We start from the raw sequence: 22,059 nt of genomic DNA, 5'->3' as shown, positions 1-22,059 counted from the left end.
AATTTTTGAAATTTTGAATTTTATTAGATGTTGATGTTTTGAAAATTAAACAAATTTTTTTTTTAAATAACGTCTGTGTGTGCGTGTTTTTGAGTATTTTACCTTTTGAACAGATAGACCTTTACATAAATAATTTTGTTTCAATACTGACTAAATTTATTAACTTAATAAAAATAAATCAAGCTAGGAAACATGGGAGTTTTGAGACTGGTTCGCAGTCAAATATTTTCTATATTTTTTTGTCACTGCCCAACTTGCCCGCTCAGCAAAAAAAAATTTTTAAAAAATAAAATACTCCATAGAAAATATAATAACAATGATAAATCCAAGCGGATTACTCCGTATCCAAGGGATTATTGCGTACGAGTTTTTAACAAACGAAATAAAAAAAAAAATAATAATAATAATAATAACAAAAAGAAAATTCAAATTTTCAATGAGAGATTTGCGCATTACGTTGTATATAAAATTATATATATAAAAAATTCAGTTTATTTAGTTGAAATAACAATTTTTCTATGTCGTAATAACCCTATTATTTATTTCCCCATTGCTACGTTCAATAAATTATCTACCAATGATATTAAGTAATGTGCATCTCTATTAACTCAACAATAATATTTATAAACTGCGTATAAGTCAAAATGCGGTGTAATTTTTTTTTTTTATTTATTTATCTTCATCATATTAACATTTATTATTATTTTGTTTACGCTTGGATGGTTAGAATCAAAGATCCATCAGTCATATAAATTATTTAAAAAAAAAAAAAAAAAAAAAAAAAAAAAAAAAAAAAAAAAACTATTTTAGTGTAATTTAAAAAATTTAAAACCTTTAAATATTTTTTGGCTTTTATTTTAATTGTAATCAACAATACCGGATGTTAATATGGTTTCGAAAGATTTTCGATCAGTCGTTCTATATATTATGGATGTATATATGTATACATATATTAAACGTATTCTGAAGATAAGAGGAAGGAAGAGAGAGGATAAAAATATGAGTAAGAAGTGACTTGAGGGCTTCCACGCTGTGTATCGCGTATCTAGCAATTATTGGTGCTAAATTTTTACGACCTACCGGGATATAATGCATGTACATGGGGGAGGAGCGACCGTGTCTGACTTCTACCCAGCGAAATTGCATCGTCATTCACGAAAGCTATTCCTCTTTGAAGAGAGATAGTTTTGAATTTAAAATAAAAACATAATTTATTTTTTTATAACACGATAAATTTATTATTATTATTATTATTTTTAAATTTAATTAAATGGGATTCATATTTTATATATTTTATTTAAGAGCTAAAAAATACATATAACGTATATGAATACTTAAATTTATCGTGCTTTCAATAAATTATTATTATTTTATTTATTATTTTTATTACGGTATTTTAATTTAATGACGTAATTATTGTTAAACTTTACCGGAAATAGGATCGCGTGAAGATGATTTTTTCGATGGTAATATGTCTGGTGAAATATGTATGCGCATAGAGTGCGCTCGTAAAAATTAGCATACGTATCGTCTGCCGACGAGTTCACAGCAATTGCTGCAATAAACACTACCTGTGCTCTATTAAATTTAACTCTGTATTACTAACCTGTAATATCTATTTCTATAACTACAACGTATTTGTTGTGATGAGTAGTGTAATTTTCATACCTTAAATTATTTTATTTAAACAATTAAAAAATAGTATAAGTGAAAGTTTGAATATTCGAAAAATATAAAAATTAAACAACAACTAAATATTTACCCGTGTAATGCAACAGTATAGAAAGTCTTATAGCGTTCTTTGAATCGTTACAGCCGTATTTTAAGGTGAAATAATGTAATGTAATTTAGCAATTTCCAAATTTATAAATCAATTGAAAAATTTTTTTTCCAGTAAATTATTTTTTTAAACCGAAGAATACGAGGCAAAATCATTTTTTTATCAAAAAATTTTATATGTGAATTATTTAAAAACGGGGCATGTTGACCATCTAGCAGTGCGACTTTTAAAATTAGAAAACAAAGATTTTTTTTTCTCAAGTGGTTCATTTTACCCGACAGTTTTTTTTTACTAGAATTATGTTTTTATTTTTATATTTTTTAAAAAATATTTTAGTTGGTTTCTTGTACTTGTATTCTAGCAATAAATGAAATTTGAAAAATTTTTGAACGTAAAAAATTTAACCTCGACTAATTTTCGTAGTCTTGAGTAAAAATTATGTAAAATTTTGAAAAATTTCTGCAATTATAGAAAAATAATTTTATTTAAATTTCGCGGGAAACATAAAATTCGATGAGGAATTATTTAAGAATCAAGTATGATTTTTAATTATTAACGTCTCATCATGATCAAAGGATAGATATTAGGCGGTCAGATAAATAAAATCTATAAACAAAAATTTAACCGGTTTACAGCGCAAGCAAGATATATGTTTCGTCTCGGCAGTATATAATAGACCAGGATTTAACCTGTTCTTGTGTAGAGTAATTGTGAATTGAAGTGCACTAGAATCTGACCTTTCTTTTCTCGTTAACTGCTTTGACGTACGATAATGTGAGATTACGAATCGAGCGTCACAATCTCTAATATATAAACCATTTAATAGTTTTATTTATTATTGCTTTGTTTATAGTTACTTTTTATTTAATATTTTTTTCCATCCACGTGCGTTCAATTTTTACTGCTCATACGCAATAACTAAATAGTTATTATTCGTTATAAAACAATGCCTTGAATTAAAAAATATCGAGATTACGCCTTTACCTCCGCTTCAATCTATTCATTTTTATAATAATCATTTTCAAGACTTTTTTTTTAACTTCATTGGATTGGCGGTAAAATATGTACGTTTTCAACTATTTTACAATTAAATCATAATTATTTCTTATATATTATATTTTTTAATTTTTTCACGTGGTCGAAGCTTTTATAAATATTGTGCTTTTAATTTTGTATCATTCACAAAAGTATCATAAATTTATAGAGGAGGTAGGAAAACGGGCATAGTTATAAATTTTTTTCAAAATGATCAAAAATTAAAATTTATTTCTTCTAGAAATTAAATTTATTTTAGATTTTTCGCTCAAATTCTATTTTACATTTTTTTTTTTTAATTTTTTTAAAAAGTTTTTTTTTTTTTTAAAAAAAATTTCGAAATTAGTCGATTTTTTCCGAATCAATTTTTTAAAAATTTCAATTCAAAATTTGTCATATTTTTTTGCAATATAAACAAGAAGTTAAAGGTTTCGCTGGAAAATTTTTTTTTAGTATACCCATTTTGCCTCCCTTCTCTATATATTTAATAGACTTAATTTTTCTCTCACAAACTTTTAAGGAAATCGTCTTATTTTGACTTAGTATTAATTATTGAAAAATAAAAAAAAAAGTTTTATTTAATTTATAAATTTCTTAAGACAATTTCCTTAAATCGATAGAAAATAATATTTTCCGGCAAATAATGTGTTGGAATTATAAATTTTTATATCTTCTCTCGCTTTTTTTATATAAAATTATATTATTTTGTTGACTTTTTGCACTTGTGGTATTATCTGTTTTAAATAAAACCCAAAAGGTCACCGGTGTACGTAAATAAATATCTATATCACGTCAAGACAGTGATCGTCTAGCCCAGATTGTATAAATATAAGAATAATGTGAACAAGAGGGCTCCTTTTTTTAGCACCCGAATTATCTTGGCTTAATAAAATCATTTTATCACTAATTTTCTCTCACACTTTCAAAAATTGTCATAGCAAATATTAATGAATGCTGATATATATTTAATTACTTGATCAATAATCAATAATTACAATTATTATTTCAGATTGGATACCCAAAATGTGCGAATGTTTCCACAATGTCTCTGTAACATTTCCCATGACTACTCCAGACCTCTCCTTCAGGACCTGGGGTTATACTCCACTGGACAAAACCTCAACTCGGAACAGATTTCGTGATTTCATGAGACGAGATGGGGGCTATAGATTGATTGAAGATCATGATAAAGAAGTAACTACAAATTTTTTTAAATTTTTTATTCCATGATAGCCTCACCTTGCTCAGCAAGTTCTGCAGTGAAACATTTTCGGTTAACTTGACAAATTTCTGACAAGCTTTAGCTGAATAATACTTGCAAGTTGATGCAAATCAATTGTCATCTGAATGTAATTTTACAGAAAAACTTGCCGTCAATTTCAAGTGAAATTTTCAATCAATTTGACGTCATTGTCAAACAGTGACACTTGAAGTAAAATTGAATTCAAGTTACAATCTGCTGTCAACTTAACAGCAACTGTATCTTCTCCATTTGCTTTTAAGTTGGCTTCGCATACGGCCGTAGCTTTAAGTTAATTTGCAGATGTGGCTATCAGGGTTGCTATTTAAGTCTAGTATTCATATTTTATAAAAATATATTTGCTGTTTAGATTGAAATGACCTTTCACAATATTGACAAATCGTATTCGATTGTCGAAGTTGAAAAGGATTTACGTGTTGACAATCTTTGTGAACTATTGAGAATTAAGAATCAATTCGAGCCTGGTGATTGGAGGATTGTTGAAACTTGGCCGAAACTTGAAATCGTTATTGGTAAGTTTGAAATTTTATATACTCATATATTTTTAATAATTTTTAAATTTAATTTTCCTACAAAACGTTACTCATAAATTTAGATTTTACATCATATTTATATTTATTATCGGAAGCTCTATTATTAGATGTAGATTATAATTTCACGATAAGTAATTTTATAAATTAACGTTCATTATTAAAATAAACTCACGTTAAAAAACAGGAAATTATTTAGGTTAAATTTCAATGCGGAAAAAATTTGATATTGTGCGAATCGATGAAAAAAAAAAATAGCCAACTTTAGTACATAGAAAAGTTTTAAACTCTTTAACAGTATCCTGATGTATCGTTATCCGTAAAATATTCAATACTAACGTACCTAAGATAAATAAGGATTGAAAGCCAATAAAAAACATGGATAAATTTTTTTTCATGTAAAAACTTTTTTATAAAATTGTAGTAGACAACTGCAATAACCATCACATTTTTGGTTTCCTCTTAAATTTAATTTCCAACTTGTAGAGATTACGTTGCTGCTGAAAAAGTTAAATTTTATTTAAAACTTTAAATTATTTTTTACTATTTTATGGTTAAATTAAAGCTCCGTTGCATAGAAGGCATAAAAAAAGATAAAAAACAACTCACAGAATTCCGGTTATGAGAAATGAAGCGAAAAATTCAATTCCCAAGCGCATTTTTTGTTGTTTATTAGTCACAATAAATATTGAAGTTAATTTTGAAAGCAGGATTGCATAGAAGTACAATCGCATACTCAGTTCGGATGAATAAAAAAAACTATTGATTAAAACCGAAATTCACTTGGTTTATATTTAATATATATTTGAAATATGTATAGGGAGTTAAAATTATCACGTTGAAATGAATTTAATAAGTGGGATGAATAAATGAATATTTAACAGGCGCTTAAGAAAGAATTTTCGTCGGTTAAAACAACGTATTTTCCAACTATTATTTTTTAGAGGTCATTGTACGTTTCCGTTCTATGGGTCAAATACGAGTTTTTTTATTTTGGAACTCAGGCATTAGAATAAACAGACGAGAAAACAAAAAAAAGTCATTGAGCTGCATAAAAAAAGAATGGAAAAGGTTTTATTTTTATTTTTAAAGTGCTGATTCACGGTGATACTGATATTTTTTGATTGAAATACTTTTAGCCGAACCGCTTATTTATCCAATTTAAAAATATATTTTAATAATTATAATAACGAAAGTTAATTTTTGAGTGGCTGACAAAATTTATAAAGATGTAGTCTTAAAACTTTATTTATTTATGTTTATGAGTGTCCATTAACTTCTCGTTTAGTAGAATTATAATTCTTGAATAGAAACATTGTCAATAGAAACGATGCCAAAGTGGCTCATAAATCTACTTAATATGTGACCGCATTCTTGTAACTTTTTTTTTCATTTTTACGAAAAACGGAAACTATTATTGCTTTTTTTATGATCCAAAATTTGAGTTTATGTAGAAGGATGCCCAAAAAAATTTACATTTCTTTTAACTTTGATATTTTGAATTTCTCAAAAGTACTAGTGGGCGTATCGCTTGCGATTTATATTTATTTTAATGTATATTTTTGTGCAAATTGTGCATTTTTTTATGCTGTCTTTACTCGATTGGGTGTTCGGAAAATAGACTTCAAATACATTTTATCTCCTTTTTATTTTATAGGACATGTGAGAAAATCAGATATTTTTTTTTTCACTCTACCTCTTGATTATCCGACATTTTTTTTTTTTGAGTCTCTTCCAAAACAAAATAATAGAAAATAGTGAAGAAGAACAAATTCTTAGAGTCCTAGAATATTCCCACGTGTACCTGGAAAGTATCTGGGTCTCTCCTCTGTGTGTCCATCTGATATTTTCTTTTTATTCATTTTACCTGATTATAATCTTACATTACTTTCAAGGCTCTTGAAACTAAAGTAATAGGAAATATCATAGAAAAAATTTTTCGAGTTCTAGATCCTTCACAGAAGAATGTCCTAGGCATCTCGATATAAAGTCGATGTGCATCTTTGCAACTCGATCGGTTACTGATCTTATTTCCTCACCTTGGCTATTTATCGTCATTTCATTGAGTATATTCAGACTTAACGGAAAAAAATTTCGGAAAAAACGGACTTCCAGAAATCAAAGAATAGTCTGATAAGTATATATAACAAATTGGCACTTCTTGTAAGTACAAGTGTCATGATAATCGGATAGCGCAGGATTTCCGGCGCATTATTACGCATTTCCTTTAGGACTTCCTCGTAATTGGTTCCTGGTCAATGCCGAGACGACTTTAGCTTCCGGTGCTCTAACGTCGTTGAGTACAGCTATATTGCATACTATGTATATATATATATATTTATAAGTAGAAGTATCATAAGAATGTATTGAGAATAATATTACGAACAGGTTTTCCTCAATATTTATTCAGCCTTCAGTAACGACGGAAGTGAGCTATTTAATAAATTACTTGTAAGCTATTTTAGAGCAATCTTCATTATTTTGTTGTTGTTTTTGTTGTTGTTGTTGTTGTTGTTGATTTGATATTGTCCAGATAATTGTGTGTTGAAAGTTGAGTTAATAAGATAAACTAGTACTTTGTATCGATAAATAGTATAATTGCGTCATAAAATAGTTTCTCTTTATATTACTGCTGTCTGTTATGAATTGTAACGAATGTTAATTGGAATCTTGCAGCTCAATAAATCACAATTATTATCATTCATTAAAAAAATTATAAAAACATGAATTTATTAATTAATAGAGCGACGATGAGGGTAAAAAAATGAATAAAAGGAAGTAATGGAAATTTAATAAAGTCGTTTCTTACGTGGGATCTCATAAGAAAAACAAAATTACAATAATAACAATAATGGTAATAATAATAAAACATGCTTGTAGTATTGATGCGTTGTGTGACCAGGCCGGAAGCTAACATATCGCGTGTGCTGGGTAAACTACACGCGACTCATTTATTCATTCCAACTTGTTTTTTTTTTCTGCATTATTTAGTTTGCATAATTAGCGTAACATTTTAATTGGTAGTATTATAGAAAAAAGTTGCAAGAATTAATTTCAGGTATCGAGTGAAGTTTATCTTGATAAATTAAACGGCTATATAGTAATTACGGATATTAATTTATGGGGCGTTAATTGATTAATTATCAACGGAAACAGACGTTTGGTTTTTTATTTATATATTTATTTATGGAAAATTGTTATTATGATTCTTGCTAATGATTAGTGAACTTGTTTTGTTCCAGAGAGAGTATTGGAGAACCATGAAGACATTTACGCGGTTCACAGAGATGGCGAAAAGCTTGACGGCAGTGAGGAGAGGAAATTTTATTTCATGGAGGTGTCCGATGATATTTGGAAATATACTAATAACCCTGCGGTATGTTTTTTTCATGACCTTGATAGAATATTTATAGAACATCTCTTACTACAATCAAAATTTAAAACTTGCACAATTTTTGGAATCAATGTTTGGAAATATGTAAAACATACCGAGCGAGTATCGAAACTTACTCTATTATCAGTCGGTAAAAGCAGTTTGTCTATTATGGAAGTCGGTAAGAAGGTTCTCTATGTTCGTTGTCGGTAATGTTAAGAACAGTAGAATTTACGCGAGATTCCTACATTTTCTTTGTAGGGAAAGCGACCCAGATAACTAGAGTTTCAGCGCAATTTTTGAGCTGAAACTTTTGTCGTCTCAGTGAAGTACGGTACACATCAAAAATTTCAATGTCAACTTTTGAGCTCTCTTTGACGTCAAATTTCACATAAATTTGACGTAAGTTTAAAACTGCTATTTGACGTCTGTAGGACATCAAAATTTGAGACGCAAATACGATGTCAACAAATGATGTCAACAAGACCTCAACTAGAGAGATATTTTTTACTTTTTGTTTCTTGAATTTACTTTGTTGAATAGTTGCTAGATATCACGAGCTGACTTTTCTTCAATATGTATCAAACGGTAAAATTGAATCTAAATAGTTTAGGTCAATTTGAGCTACTATTGCAGTCAAATTTTGTTGCTCAATTTTTGATGTCTCGAGTACGTCAAATAGCGGCTTTAATCTGACGTCAAATTTACGCGCAATTTGACTGTTCGTTGAGCTCAACTGGCTATTAGCGGATGAAGTTGAAAAAAGCAAAGTGATATCTTAGGTTGACTGAGTGGAAATCATCGTTATGAAAGCGAAAAGGGTTTTTACCCTGTATAGGCACTTTTTCCGCAGCTTGACAGTTGGGCGATTAAAAAGTTGACAACAACTTCATGAAAACTTCTTTATTAAAAACGGTTATAAGATAATTTTTTTGAAGCTTTTCTCTGAAATACAAGTCCTAAATGCAAAATAAAGATATAGAACCGATGCATAGAACTTGATGACAAGTTGTCGTCAACTTTCAGCTTTTGTAACTGTTGACTACAAGTTGTTACTAACTTTCTAGGAAAGTTGGCAACAGGTTGCCATCAACTTATGGAAATGCCAATTTTCGTAGCCAACTTGGCAACAAGTTGCTGCAGTAGACTGTCACCAGCTTGCTGCCAACTTGGCTATTAGGCTACTAATAATTTTCAAAATTAACAACAATTTTCCTGTCGGCAAAATAGTTTCTAAAGTTATCTTTAGAAAACACAGTAGCTCACTGACTTTCTAACCCTAGAATTCTACAAAAGTTTCACTGTCGACAATAAAAGTTTCTGTACATATTTATAGTCGGTAAGTATTTAACCAACAGGTGTTCAAATTCAGTCTCATTTATTGACAAGTAGTATTTTCCATGTAGTTCCAGAAAGTAAGAAAAGATAACGCTAGATCTTACAATTTGAAGCAAATTAATTATCTTGATGAATTTGCTTTGCTTCGTCAAACTTATTAAGCAACTTTTCAAATTAAAAAGATTTAATATGTAATTATTATTCATGAAAAAAAAAAATATCTATTTATCCAATTAATTATTACTGTAGATTAATGGGTTTTTTAATTTCTTCGATGAATTTTTTATTGTACTGAATAATTAATATCGGATGTTTAATTAAAAGACTTGTAGAAATTTTCCATTCTACAATTTCCATCAAACTTTTTTTTTCTATTACAAAGTTTTATAAACGTATAGAAAAACTTATTAATGTAAACAAGAATAATTTTAGAATTGTCTAGAATAATAATATAAAATTAAACATACTAATTTGTTATATCTCTTTTCGCGAAACTATTCAAGAACCTTATAAATTTTTATTTCGTTCTCTTGAAACCCCTTTTTTCATTTAATTTTTTTATCTTAAGATTGTAAGAAAGTTGTGTGGCAGTCTGACGACCGAACAAGCGCCTGAAAGAATTTTCAGTACGCGGGTGTGAGTTTTAATTTCCGTAATTGCCGCGGTATACTTCCTTCGGCGCCATTTTTTTTAGTCTATCATTTCCACTCGGTGAGATGGTAAGTTTGCGGGGTAGAAGGGGTCGTTTTTTTCTTTTTTATTTTTTAACGCGAATAACGTCGACAAGCTGTCAGAACATATTATTCCTTCGTTTTCTTTTATATTATACATATATATCTATAGAAAACTACATACATATAAAAAGTACAATATACCTTTCGTTGTCGCTTTGTCTCTTTTACAAGTTCTTATTCGCCACGTCCAGCGTAAGCTTGCAAGCACACTCAGCTTTGTGTGCGTGTCTTGTAGAGCAAGAATATTGCGCTCACTAAAAACGTGAATTTCCGGGGTGAAAAACTTGCATGAATAATCAGCAAGATTGCCAGAGAGAAAAAGTATATATATAAGGAAAGAAATAGTAATAGATGTTAAAGGCGCTGGATATACCTGTATATATAAATATTAAATATTCCGTTTTTTTTTTTTCAAACTGAAAAAATAATATGGGTGTATATCCAACACCGTATAAATTATATTTTATACAAAGATTTGTACCTGTCACTTGTGAAATATCTTATTTAATTAATCATGCTTAAAATTATAGTAATTTTCTAAATTAATGAGCAAGTTACAGCTGAAAAAATTTAACCGTCTGAAGTCTGAATAATATAATTATTATTAATATGAACTGCAATTATATTTAAGCAATAGTGCGTATATGAAATTTAAAGACATGATTACCCGTCGATCATCATTGTGGCTATTAAAATTCGATTAACAAATAATGAATGTACTTTCACTGGGTTGTACATTAAAGATAAACGTAATTACTATTTTCATAAACTTTAATATATCGAGTTGAGTCTAACATTGTATTAAAAACTCGTAGAAAATACATTTGGATGGATTTTTTCTCGATTTGAGGGTTTAAAGTAGGGATTCATTTTTTATTGCAGGGAGGTTTTCCACGACATATGATATTGAGGACAAAGTCTCAAGAAAGTCTTGGGCCTGGAGAACTATTCTGGGTGAGATAACATGTTTTATTATTATTATTTTTTTATATTTTCTGTTGAATTCTCCGCCGTTTTTTATTTATTTGTTTTGATATTTTTAACCTATGGATAAAAAAATATTTTGTATATATTTTTAAATTTTTGAATGTACGTCGAATTTTTTATACTGTTTTAATTTTAAAATTTTTTGTGAAATATCCTGAATACAAATTTTTTTCAATTTTTCATCGATATTAAAAATTCCACGAAATTTTTCACGAATATTTCCGTACCCTTAATTTCTTATTTTTTAAATTCCCTACGGTAAAAATTTTAAACTTTAAATTTACAAATCAATAAATTCTAACAGTTGCAGAATATTTTCCGCGTTTGCTAAATTTCCAAATCCCCATAAGTTTAATAAATATTTTAAATAATTATACATTTGCCCTCGAATTCATTATTGTTTTATAATTTTTCGTAATTCTTTTGAATTTTCAAACTTTTCAATATTTCAGTTATTCCGAAATACTGAAATACCGCAAATAAATATCAAAAGTTCCCTGAAGTTATCAAGTTCTCCACTTTCCTTCAACATTCCATTCCATTTCTCTATGCCCATTTAAAATTATTTACCGCAAAATTTAAATGAACAATAATAATAATTAAATGAATTAAAGGATCGCGCAACCCGAATTGCTGAAACCCATCCAATATTCTACGAAGTTCTATGGGTGGCTGAAAATAATATGAACGGCTGGAAAAAAGTCGGCGTGCTTCTCATGGATCGCAAGCTCTACCTCATCGAAAGGGTGAGTAAAATATTTTTTAATTAATAATTTCTCATTAAATTGAATAAAATAATCCGCGAAATATAAAAGTAGATTTTGCAATTGAATTTATATATAATCGAAGCAACTTAATTATTAACATTATCGCCGTTATAATACTGAGTATTAATTTAAATTTTATAAGTAAAGGCGATACTTTTAAATAGATAATTAGTTAGTTAGATCCAATAGGCAATTAAATCAAACTATCTCAAGTAGTTAGCTACACAATTTTTTTTTTTTTTTTTTTTTCACACTTTAAGCTCCGATGTAATTACTTTGACGTAAAAGTTAACGTTATATTTTCGTCCCTCAGCGCTGAAACTTTAGTTAAACGCTTTTATAGTCTAATATAATGATAATTACATTTTTTTTGTCTTTGCCGTTGTCATAAGAGGAAAAAATAACTCGAAACATCTGGCGGCAATATTAATAAAAAAAAAAAACTTTAGAACACAAGTTAATGAAATTATTTAAATTCATATTTACACATACATATATATGTATGTATATAACTATAAAAAGACATTATTTATTAATATCTTTTAGTTATTCAATACTCCTTCAATATTTGATTAATAAAAAAGTTTTACAATGATTTAAATATTAAAATATTAAAGTGAAAAAAAATTTTAAATCTTTTAATGTCAAAAGCCAATTGAAAAAATTATGACATTAATTTTAAATATATAGTATTAAAAGAATAAAAAAAATGTATGTATATTTTAGTATGATTGACAGTAAATGTTTCGAATAAATCATATGTAAAGCTTTCATATCACGCGATTTGACAGAAACTTTATTACAAGTTTACTCAGTCGATCTTGATTTTCAGATTATTGATTATAAATTTGTCACGCAATAGTTGTTTGTATCACCAACAAAATACTGTCTTACAATATTTCAAATATAAATATTATATCGCGCTATCAATACACTGTAAAAAGAGTGGTGTTCAAATGAAATAACACCGGTGTAGGTGGTGTTAAAATACCGGTGTTAAATCGATGTAAAAAAAAATTCTACTTATAGAAGTTAGAAAATAAAATGTATTACACATAAAAAAATATAAAAATTTAATGAATATTATCTGTTGAAATTTAACACCAAAAATTTTACCACCTACACCACCTAGACTTACCCCGTTTTTTTTTACAGTGTATAAATTTGAAAAAAAAAATTTTGATAAAAATAAATAAACGGAAAAAGTAGTGTCCGATATTATAAAACCAATATATTGAGAGTAAACAATGAAGCCAAAGTGATTTAATATCTAATCTATGTAAATTTATTGGTAGCTGCTTAGTGAAGCATGCATTTGGGCATTTAATCATTTGCATCAAGCAATAAACTCTGCCCTGTTACAACTCCAACTACCTCGTACTATTATACTGAAATTCAACGGCAATGCAATTGTAAATCCATTAATTTACAGCCAATAGATGACCCCACAGTATTCACCTTTACATCCCGTTTATTTCTCACTATCGTCCATTTAACTTTTTTTTAAACTCTCGGAAACCGAAGACTTTAATATTTATGCCACAATTACGGAATCTTGCAGCTAAATATTTCGCATTGACACTTGGGTCACTTATACAAGCTTACTTCAATATATAATTCTCATAATATATTGATATTTTATTGTATATATTATTATTGGAAGAGATGGTCTCAGTTGCCAACGGCGCTTTCTCTGTTGCCTACCACACTCTGTTCTGTTTCCCCGCATACGCGGTATGCCAATCGATAACTGAGCTTCCGGCAAAGCCCTGGGATATTATTGAATCGGTGGACATGTATATATAAATATATATATATATATATATATATATATATATATATATATATATATATATATTTGTCTATTTTTTTAATTAACTATATCTATATTTTTTCCTTGATGTTTCAAATGAAAAAATGAATTTTATAATTAAAACAATATCAATTGATAAATTTTATCTGGTATTTTATTTTTTAAAAATACTTTTTGTATTAAAATTTAGGATTTATTTTTTTTGTTCAGCTATTGAGGGTTTATTTAGTGGAGGTATTAATTTTTATGTTGTTGATTATTAATAAATCGTTAAAATAAATAATAAAAAAATAAACGCGCGGTTTCGGTTACATCGAAACACGAAACTTTGGGTGGGAACCAAAGAAGTGAAGTAGTGACGCGAAGGGGAATCTCAGTAAGGCGGCACATGAAGGCTCTTGATAATTAATATCTTGCAGACGCGCGAAAACATGTCATTACTGGTACGTAAACGTTGTCAGCAAGAGGATTATTAGGCTGTAACATGGACGTTATCCAAAATAAATTGTTTGTTAAGTGAAAAACATGATAATAATGTATTAATAGTCGTTGTGTATTATCGGTCTCAATTTCGTACACTTTTAACGCGAGGTTTTTATTTTACCGTTGATAAAATTTAATATATTGTTTACTAGTATACAAGATGTGAAATTTTCATTGATAGCAAATATTCTCTCTAAATCAAAGCCGATGATTTCAATTAACAGAGAGGAGCGAAATCTCGAAAAAATTTCATTTCTGTAAATTTTTTTTTTCTTCTCATACTTTTTTTTTGCCTATGAATAAACATTTGGTATCAATATGGCCCAGCAACTAAAAAATTCGAATCTTGGGCAAAATGGGTCGTTTAAAAAATTTAAAAAAAATTCACTGATAAAAATTTCATGAAAATTAAAATTCATAGGGTTGATTTCACTTTTGAAAATTTCTGGGTGTCCATTTTACCCATTCATTCTTTTTTCGCTCTGGTATCAATGAAGAAAAAATTTTTTTCGGTAATTTTAGAATTTTCGATTGATATTTTCGGAGACAAATCTTGCGAATTATGAATTAAATCTACAAATTTTTTTTTAATCTCAGATTTTAATCATCTTACTTATGGCTCGATAAAATTAGTTATTAAAATCTTTGTAGTTTAATTACAATAAAGTTTGATACAAGCACACAGGCATAAAAAATTTTAATTAAAATTCTTATAATGTTTAATTGATATTCTGATGATAACTGATAACAAGTGAATAATTTTTATAAACTCGAATAAATAAAATCTAAATTTATTAATTTATTTGAAATTCGTTGGTGAAATTGAATTTCACTTTTAAATTTATTGATACAAAGATAGACGGGACTGTTTGATGCTGATAATTAAATTAAAAAAATTAAAGGCAAATAATGATAATGGAATAGAATACGTACAGACTAGAGAATGAAATGAAAAAGTAAAAAATAGTAATGTTTCTTTATTTCTCGTCGTAGTTTTATTTTAACTTTTATTATATTTTTTTGTTAACTGTAAGATGAAAGGGGTCAAACGTAGAAAACTTGTACGTAGTTTCGCGAGTCGACGAAACGGAGAACATGCTGCTCGGCAGTATTTCAATGTCGAATAATATATAACTTGAGGCAATGACGCTTTATTGCCGTAGCGATAAGTCTTTTCGAGATACAGTAGGCGGGAGAGAACGTGTATAACCCAGAGTGCAAAGAAAGGCAATAAAAGATGTTATAAAAAAATAATAATAAATACTAAAAACCTTAATACTTGTACTGCAATACCGTACAGTCTTTGCTAAACCCGGCTTTTGTATATCTTTTAAATGTTTTTATAATAACTTAATTACATGCTTTATACCGAGATTGAGATTTTGACGTTAAAATAAAAAAATCCTTGTAAATCAAGTTGAATTTTTTTGTTTGCCGGTGAATTAAAACTTGCAATTTTATAAATACACAAAAAAAAAACCGGAGTAAGTTTAGGTGGTGTAGGTGTTAAAATTTTCCGCTGGTGTAAATATTTTTAGTCGATGTTAAAAAAATTTCTTGGTGTTAAAATATTTTTCAGAGTTTAAAATATTAAACTTTTTAAATATTTTTACTTAATTACTACAGATAAAAAGTGTTTTCATTATTTAATTAAATTTATATATTTTTTTATATGTAATACATTTTTTTTTTTTAATTGCTATACGTGGAAATTTTTTTTACACCGATTTATCACTGGCAAATTACACCACCTACACCGGTGTTATTTAATTTAAAGACCGGTCTTTTTACACTGTAGTTAATTTCAATAATATAAATTTTATTATAATCAAGTTATTTAGTTAATTGTAATTTAATTTATGCGTATCACAATTTAAATATTCAGGGTATTAATTATTTTATTTTCCATTATATGAAAACTGTTAAGCATGACCTACGGGAATAAACAGCAATAATTTAGCTAATGGAATTTTTAATGCCATGGAAAGTACTTTGTAATACAGTTTGACAATGTTTTTATTTTTTATATATTTTTATACTTAATCCTAGGATTTATATACATACTAAAAATCCATTTGAGTAATTTAAATGTATCCAGGATGGCAATAAAAATAATTTAGCGACTTTAAAATAAAATAAAAAAATTTAACGCTTACGTAAACATTTTAGTAGGTTATTTGTAAAATAATATGTATACATGACGGGGAAGAATAATGTTGAGGATTTAGTGGTTGAAGTAGTATAAGTGGTAGTAGTAGTAGGCAGTCAATGCTGACGAGCATTTCTCTTGAAAGCTCAGTATTACGAATGCCACTCCCAAAGCTCGGGCTCAGAGAAACACGCGAGCATCCACACGGGACCACCATAATTTAACTAATGGAACCCGGAACGTCATAGACTTGAAACTGCGGCTCAGAGTTGTTCGAGTTGGAATTCCACTCACACTGTTTTAGTACAAGTTGCAGTAGTAGAGGTACTACCAGTACCAGTAGCAATAGCAGTAGCAGTAGCAGTAGCAGTAGCAGTAGTATTCGTACAGTATAGGGTCTGGATAGGATTTACTTAATTGACAGCGCGTACTGGTAACGATTAATAACAATGATATACGCTGCGTCCCCATCAACCTGATCCCACTTTGTAATTACTTTGTAATTCATATATGTGTGTCCCGACAGTTCTGATTACGATTGACACTGTGCTGTATTGCCAACACGACATATAGCTGTGGCCTATCTCGTCATCATCATCATAACCGGGAAACTCGCGCACAAACTTGATATTGTAGGGCATTAATAATTTAATATCTTCATTACTCACTTGTTTATAATATTATATAATGTCTTTTTGTGTAATATATATTACATTTACGATAACGACTCTACAATTTGATACCGTACTCAGGATAATTAATTTTAGTACGGGTAATTTTCAGTTACGATCGACGGTTTTAATTTTTTGTTTAGTTTAATTAATACTAAAAATATTTATCATGGTAATGAGGCCGGTGAAAAAATGAATGCTTTTAAGTACGTATCTGATACGTGGTGATAAAATAGGCCGTAGTGATTGAAAACAATGGGGGTTTATTTGATAGTAAAAAAGTTTTTACTGCATGAGAGAGTTGTGAAGGATTTTATTTGAACGATTGATGATTAATGGTTAGTCTAGTGAATGAAAATATCCCCATTCGCAGTAAACATACCTTTTCGCGTTACATTTGTGAAAGTTGGCACGTGTAATATAAATCCTAAAATAACGAATAGACTTTCCATCATATGTACCAACAACTAGCACTGGATTTGGATTTTGAATCTACAACTACAACTACAACTACAACTACAACTACAGCTACAAAAGATAATGTACACATGTGCAGTGTCCATATAGCTGTAGTTCGGAATGTGTGTTGTGGTGTATGTAAGCAAGTAAACCAACAACCGAGAGAATGAACCCTTTTAGGTACGTACACCACGAACCAGCTGCGTCCCAGCACGAGGTACTACGAGAGAGTCGCATTACTCGGCAAGTATCGTTCATTGTCCGTGCTATTGTCAGCTGCCCAACACAATGGCCCCCCATGATGAACACAAGCACAACTGAGCACACCCGAAAACTGGCTCATTGTCCCTTAATTGCCCAGGAGTTTGCCAGATGACCCATCAATGAATTCACATCGATCGTATCCAGTGACAATATCTATCAATTATACAATACTTTAACATCTTTACACTCGATCAACAATCAATCTAATGACAATAAACCTTTCATAATAATCAATCCATTTTCGATACTCGTGACATCTCGTCAAAGCGTCCAAAGAGCACGTCTTCAACCGTTTTAAAATCCACACATTTTACCGTATAAACATCAACAAATTGCCGGTATATAAATTCAGTATTTTCTCTTCAACAGTAAATACTAAAACAACCGTTTTCTCAACCCCTCGTTCGAGAAACCCCTTAGCAGTTACGTATATATATATACTGTCAGAAACTGTGGACCGATAATTAGCCAGTGCTTTTGCTTACTCCATCTCTCTTTATCTTCTGTTTATTTTCCCGATACACACCAGACTCCGCACTCGTTACCATAAAGTCTAAATGGACTAACTTTCATTACAATTTCATTCGAAATTGTTGTATAACACACTCGCATCAGTGGTATGATAAAGGTAACCCGCTTGTTTTAGCTGTAACTTCAGCTTCAGCTTCAGTTTCAGTTTCAGTTTTAGTTTCAGCTTCCGGAAAACTGGTATGATGAGAAAACGACCATGTTGTGCAGTAACGATTCAAGTTTTCCCGCGAGACCAATCAGATACTTTTTCTTTCCTTGTAAAACTTTTTTTCTTTGTTTTATATTTCTTCTATTTCTATGTAATTTCCAATAACGATTTTCGGTTTAACCATTTTCCGACTCTACATCTTCGAATGTGTCGTCTTGGTACTTTTTTCCGATAAGTCGATAACTTTTTCATGTCAATCATTCCAAACAGAGATTTTTCAAAGCTCATAAGAAGATTTTGTTATTTTATATATATTTTTGTAGCATGTCAAGTGGATATTGATTGGAATTTTGATAATTAATTGAGAAATGTGTAGGTGGTTTAGTTTATAGCTCTATGAGAAATTAATTTGGGTGGCGTAATAGACAAAGGAACAGGTCAAAGCTTCAATATATGTACATATATATATATATATAAAGATGTGTGTGCGTGTCTTCCGTAGACATAACACGCGGTGACATTGTATTGTATTGATACTCTCAATAGCTAGAGTAGTATGTGATGGTGACATCCGTCGCACGATTAAGTATCAAGACAATACGAAATATCACGACGTTGACAGCTGACGCGTGACCAACACACTCGAAATAGGACAATAAACGTTTGATCAACCACGCAGATGTTTGAGCACCCAGTAGCTATTCGGTGTGAACGCGCCCTGCTGTGTTTAATATTTTATTTATAATTAATATCAGTCCGGTAAACATTACTCATTTATTTACACTATTAAATCTCATTGTTCAGTTTGATACTTAATTTCACAATCTCGACACTTGACTCGATCAAGTTTAATTAAATTTATTCATCACCGTCACAAACTTTTAATGTTCATCTAACTTTATAATTTTTTATAAAAATTGTTTTTAAATTTAATTTTATCGCGGAACAAAAAAAAAATTAATATTGACGTAACTTTTATGCGAGACTTGCTTCTGAATATTTATATTTTATTTTCGTTACTTTTAATGCAGTATCAATCAAAAAAGTTTATCGGGCATAAAATATATGAAATTATAAAAGAAAAAGGATAAGTAAGAATAAAGTTTTATAAAAGTTTTGTGTAAAAGATAACGATCTTGTCACACCCATACAAAGTCGCCGTTATGGAAAAAATGCCGTAGATCGGCCGATGTCTGACTGCCGTCACTTGGCCAACCATAGGCAATTAGTAATGGCCCAAGCATGGTTAATTACCAGCATCTACTAATCTATTAATCAATTATTAATTATACAAATAACTTATTATCATAGTTTTCTTTAATTAATAATTATTTTTTTTGGATTTAAACTAATGTTTAATTAATAATATATTTCAATTTTCTGATTAAAGTTATTTACAACTAACAATTGAAATATTTTTTAGTCCGTTATTATTTGCAACCAACAACTGCAATTTTATAACTTTATTTATAAAAATTAATTTAATAAAAAAATAATACATATATTTTTATAATAAATGTCACATTTAATAATGATGGTAGAGCAAGATATTTCAACTGGGTTCTTGATAAATAATCAATTTAATTTAATAAGTTTTATTTTTAAAAATTATGTAATTACAATAAAATAGTACGAAATTCCTATTTTTTTTTCTAAATAATCGAAAATATTAATTAAATTGCTCTTTATATTTTATAAAATCGAGTGGTTGTAGTAGAATGTCGTCCAGTAACCATAGTTCGGACCCAGTAATCAGAAGGACGGCAGTTCGCGCCCAGAACCCAGCAGAATTTTCACCGTTTTTTTTTTCACATCATTTACCCTACTTAAATAGTTTAAACGTTAGTGATCATGAATTCTATGAGGTTAATACAAAAAAAATTATTTTTTTAATTAAATTCATTTACATGCTTGGCCGATTGCCGGCTGCCATTAATTGGCCGGGGTTATCATTTGTATATTCAGCCATTCATGGGCCATTAAAAATTGTCAATGACCGGCCGTTAATTATCATACTTCGCCCGGCGATAGGCCATCCAAGGGCCGGTTTTCAAACTTTGTATGGGCGCATAACAGTTACTGGGTGAATTAGAGGAGCTAAGGAAACAGGTTATTGTTGAAAAACGAACTAAAGCTTACTCTTATTCATCAATAACTCATATTTTTTTTTTTTTTTTTATAAAACAACTTTTTACATACATAAAAATACAAATATTAAGATTGATACGAAAAGTTTATTCCAGCAGAAAATATCAATCTTACTTGTTTGCCAATAGATTCATAGATCAGTTACTACTCTAAAAAAGAGCTGTCTTGTTTATTTTGTTGGATATTTTTTTTTTCTTGCTATCTTTGCAACGACCCCTATCCAAATAGTACGTAGGATTTAGTGATTCTATGGAATAATTTCGTAATATTTGGTGAAATATATTTTCAAAAGATATCGCGATTGGGGCTGCAACTTTTCTGTGAAAAATACTTAGTGCGCGATAAGTCAACTATGAAAGTAATGTTGAAAGACTTTTTTTTACTCCTCTTTTGGCTTTCTTGCTATCGCACTTATATTTTTACAGTGTTGATAAAGGCCACCATGAATTATTATATTACTGGGGTTAAAAAAGAAGGCAGCAAAGTATAATGATAAAACAAAAGCCAAAGAGGTCAGGGTTGTAGAGCTTGTAATTTAGATATGTCTATTTATGGTTTTTAAAATTGCTCAGTAGATAACGTTCCACAAAGGGTACTAAAAAATTGAGCGACATAGGAGAGCGGGTGGGGGCAAAACGGGGTACTTAAGGAAATACTAAGTCGACTCAAATACGCTAAATTTTTTTTTTAATGATATTCCAAGTAAATAGAAAAAATTTTTCCGTTAAAAAAAATTTATTTTTGCAGGCAAAATGGGCCACTTTCTAAAAAAGGTTAAAAAAAAATTCAGGTTATTAAATAAATTTTTTTGTAACTAATTTACATGAAGAAAAATTATATTTTACATAATTATTGAATACAAAGGAAAAAAAAAATTTTTTAATAGTTTTTAGTATCAAACCCAAGTCATCAAATTTTTTTTTTTATAAAATTTGAGAAATACTCCATTTTGTTCGCCCTAGCCCGTTTTGCCTCTCACTCGTCTTCTGTATGTATATATAAAATCCCTTTTTGAGGAGTGTGACGTAAGTTTGTTGAAGAAGCTTAGGAGGATAGCAAATGACGAAGAAATGTTGGTAGTACGTGATGAAGATAAGTATCTTGAGAGAATCCTTTTGGGTGCAGATCTACCCGTTGGTTTCATTTGAGATGATGTTGGTTTGAGTTAGAGTTAAAACGTCAGTATAGTTGCGAGTGGATAGACAGATAGAGAAGACAAGTTGAGGAGGACCTGACTGTTAGTATTAGTATTAGTATTTCAGGTCTTCATGGACTGTGGTTCACATAAAGATTTTTATGATCGTCTAGAAACGACGAAGAATGTGGAACTGACTCAAGTGGCTTCTATCTTTTTTCTTATTTTTTTTTTTTATTCTTCTTACATTTTCTTTATTTTGTTTTATTTATTTTTATTTTCCTTTGAGAGCGGTGTAGTGGTATACTTTTTGGTATAAAGTTGGTTTAACGAGTGAGATAGCGAAAAATAGATCGTCAATAGTTGAGATAAGAAAGAAGAAGATCAACAACATAAACTACTGCCATCATTTCCACGGTATATCAAAACTCTTAAACTTTTTTTTTACAGCAT

The 22,059-nt window shown here is 29.2% G+C and overlaps 1 protein-coding gene across 9 annotated transcripts in view; it reads left to right on the top strand.

Annotated features, from left to right (window-relative positions):
* Positions 1 to 22,059, top strand: part of LOC103571306 (growth factor receptor-bound protein 14) — a 200,799-nt gene that overhangs the window by 44,274 nt on the left and 134,466 nt on the right. For all 9 annotated transcript variants that reach the window (XM_053743145.1, XM_053743149.1, XM_053743143.1 and 6 more), the window contains 5 exons: positions 3,825 to 4,009; positions 4,426 to 4,588; positions 7,849 to 7,982; positions 10,934 to 11,005; positions 11,653 to 11,784. In XM_053743145.1, coding sequence (XP_053599120.1) covers positions 3,825 to 4,009; positions 4,426 to 4,588; positions 7,849 to 7,982; positions 10,934 to 11,005; positions 11,653 to 11,784 — 686 coding nt within the window. The remainder of the gene's footprint in view (positions 1 to 3,824; positions 4,010 to 4,425; positions 4,589 to 7,848; positions 7,983 to 10,933; positions 11,006 to 11,652; positions 11,785 to 22,059) is intronic.

This window comes from Microplitis demolitor, chromosome 1, assembly GCF_026212275.2.
Source record: "Microplitis demolitor isolate Queensland-Clemson2020A chromosome 1, iyMicDemo2.1a, whole genome shotgun sequence".
Lineage (NCBI taxonomy): Eukaryota > Metazoa > Arthropoda > Insecta > Hymenoptera > Braconidae > Microplitis > Microplitis demolitor.
This window is presented reverse-complemented; position numbering and strand designations above follow the sequence as displayed.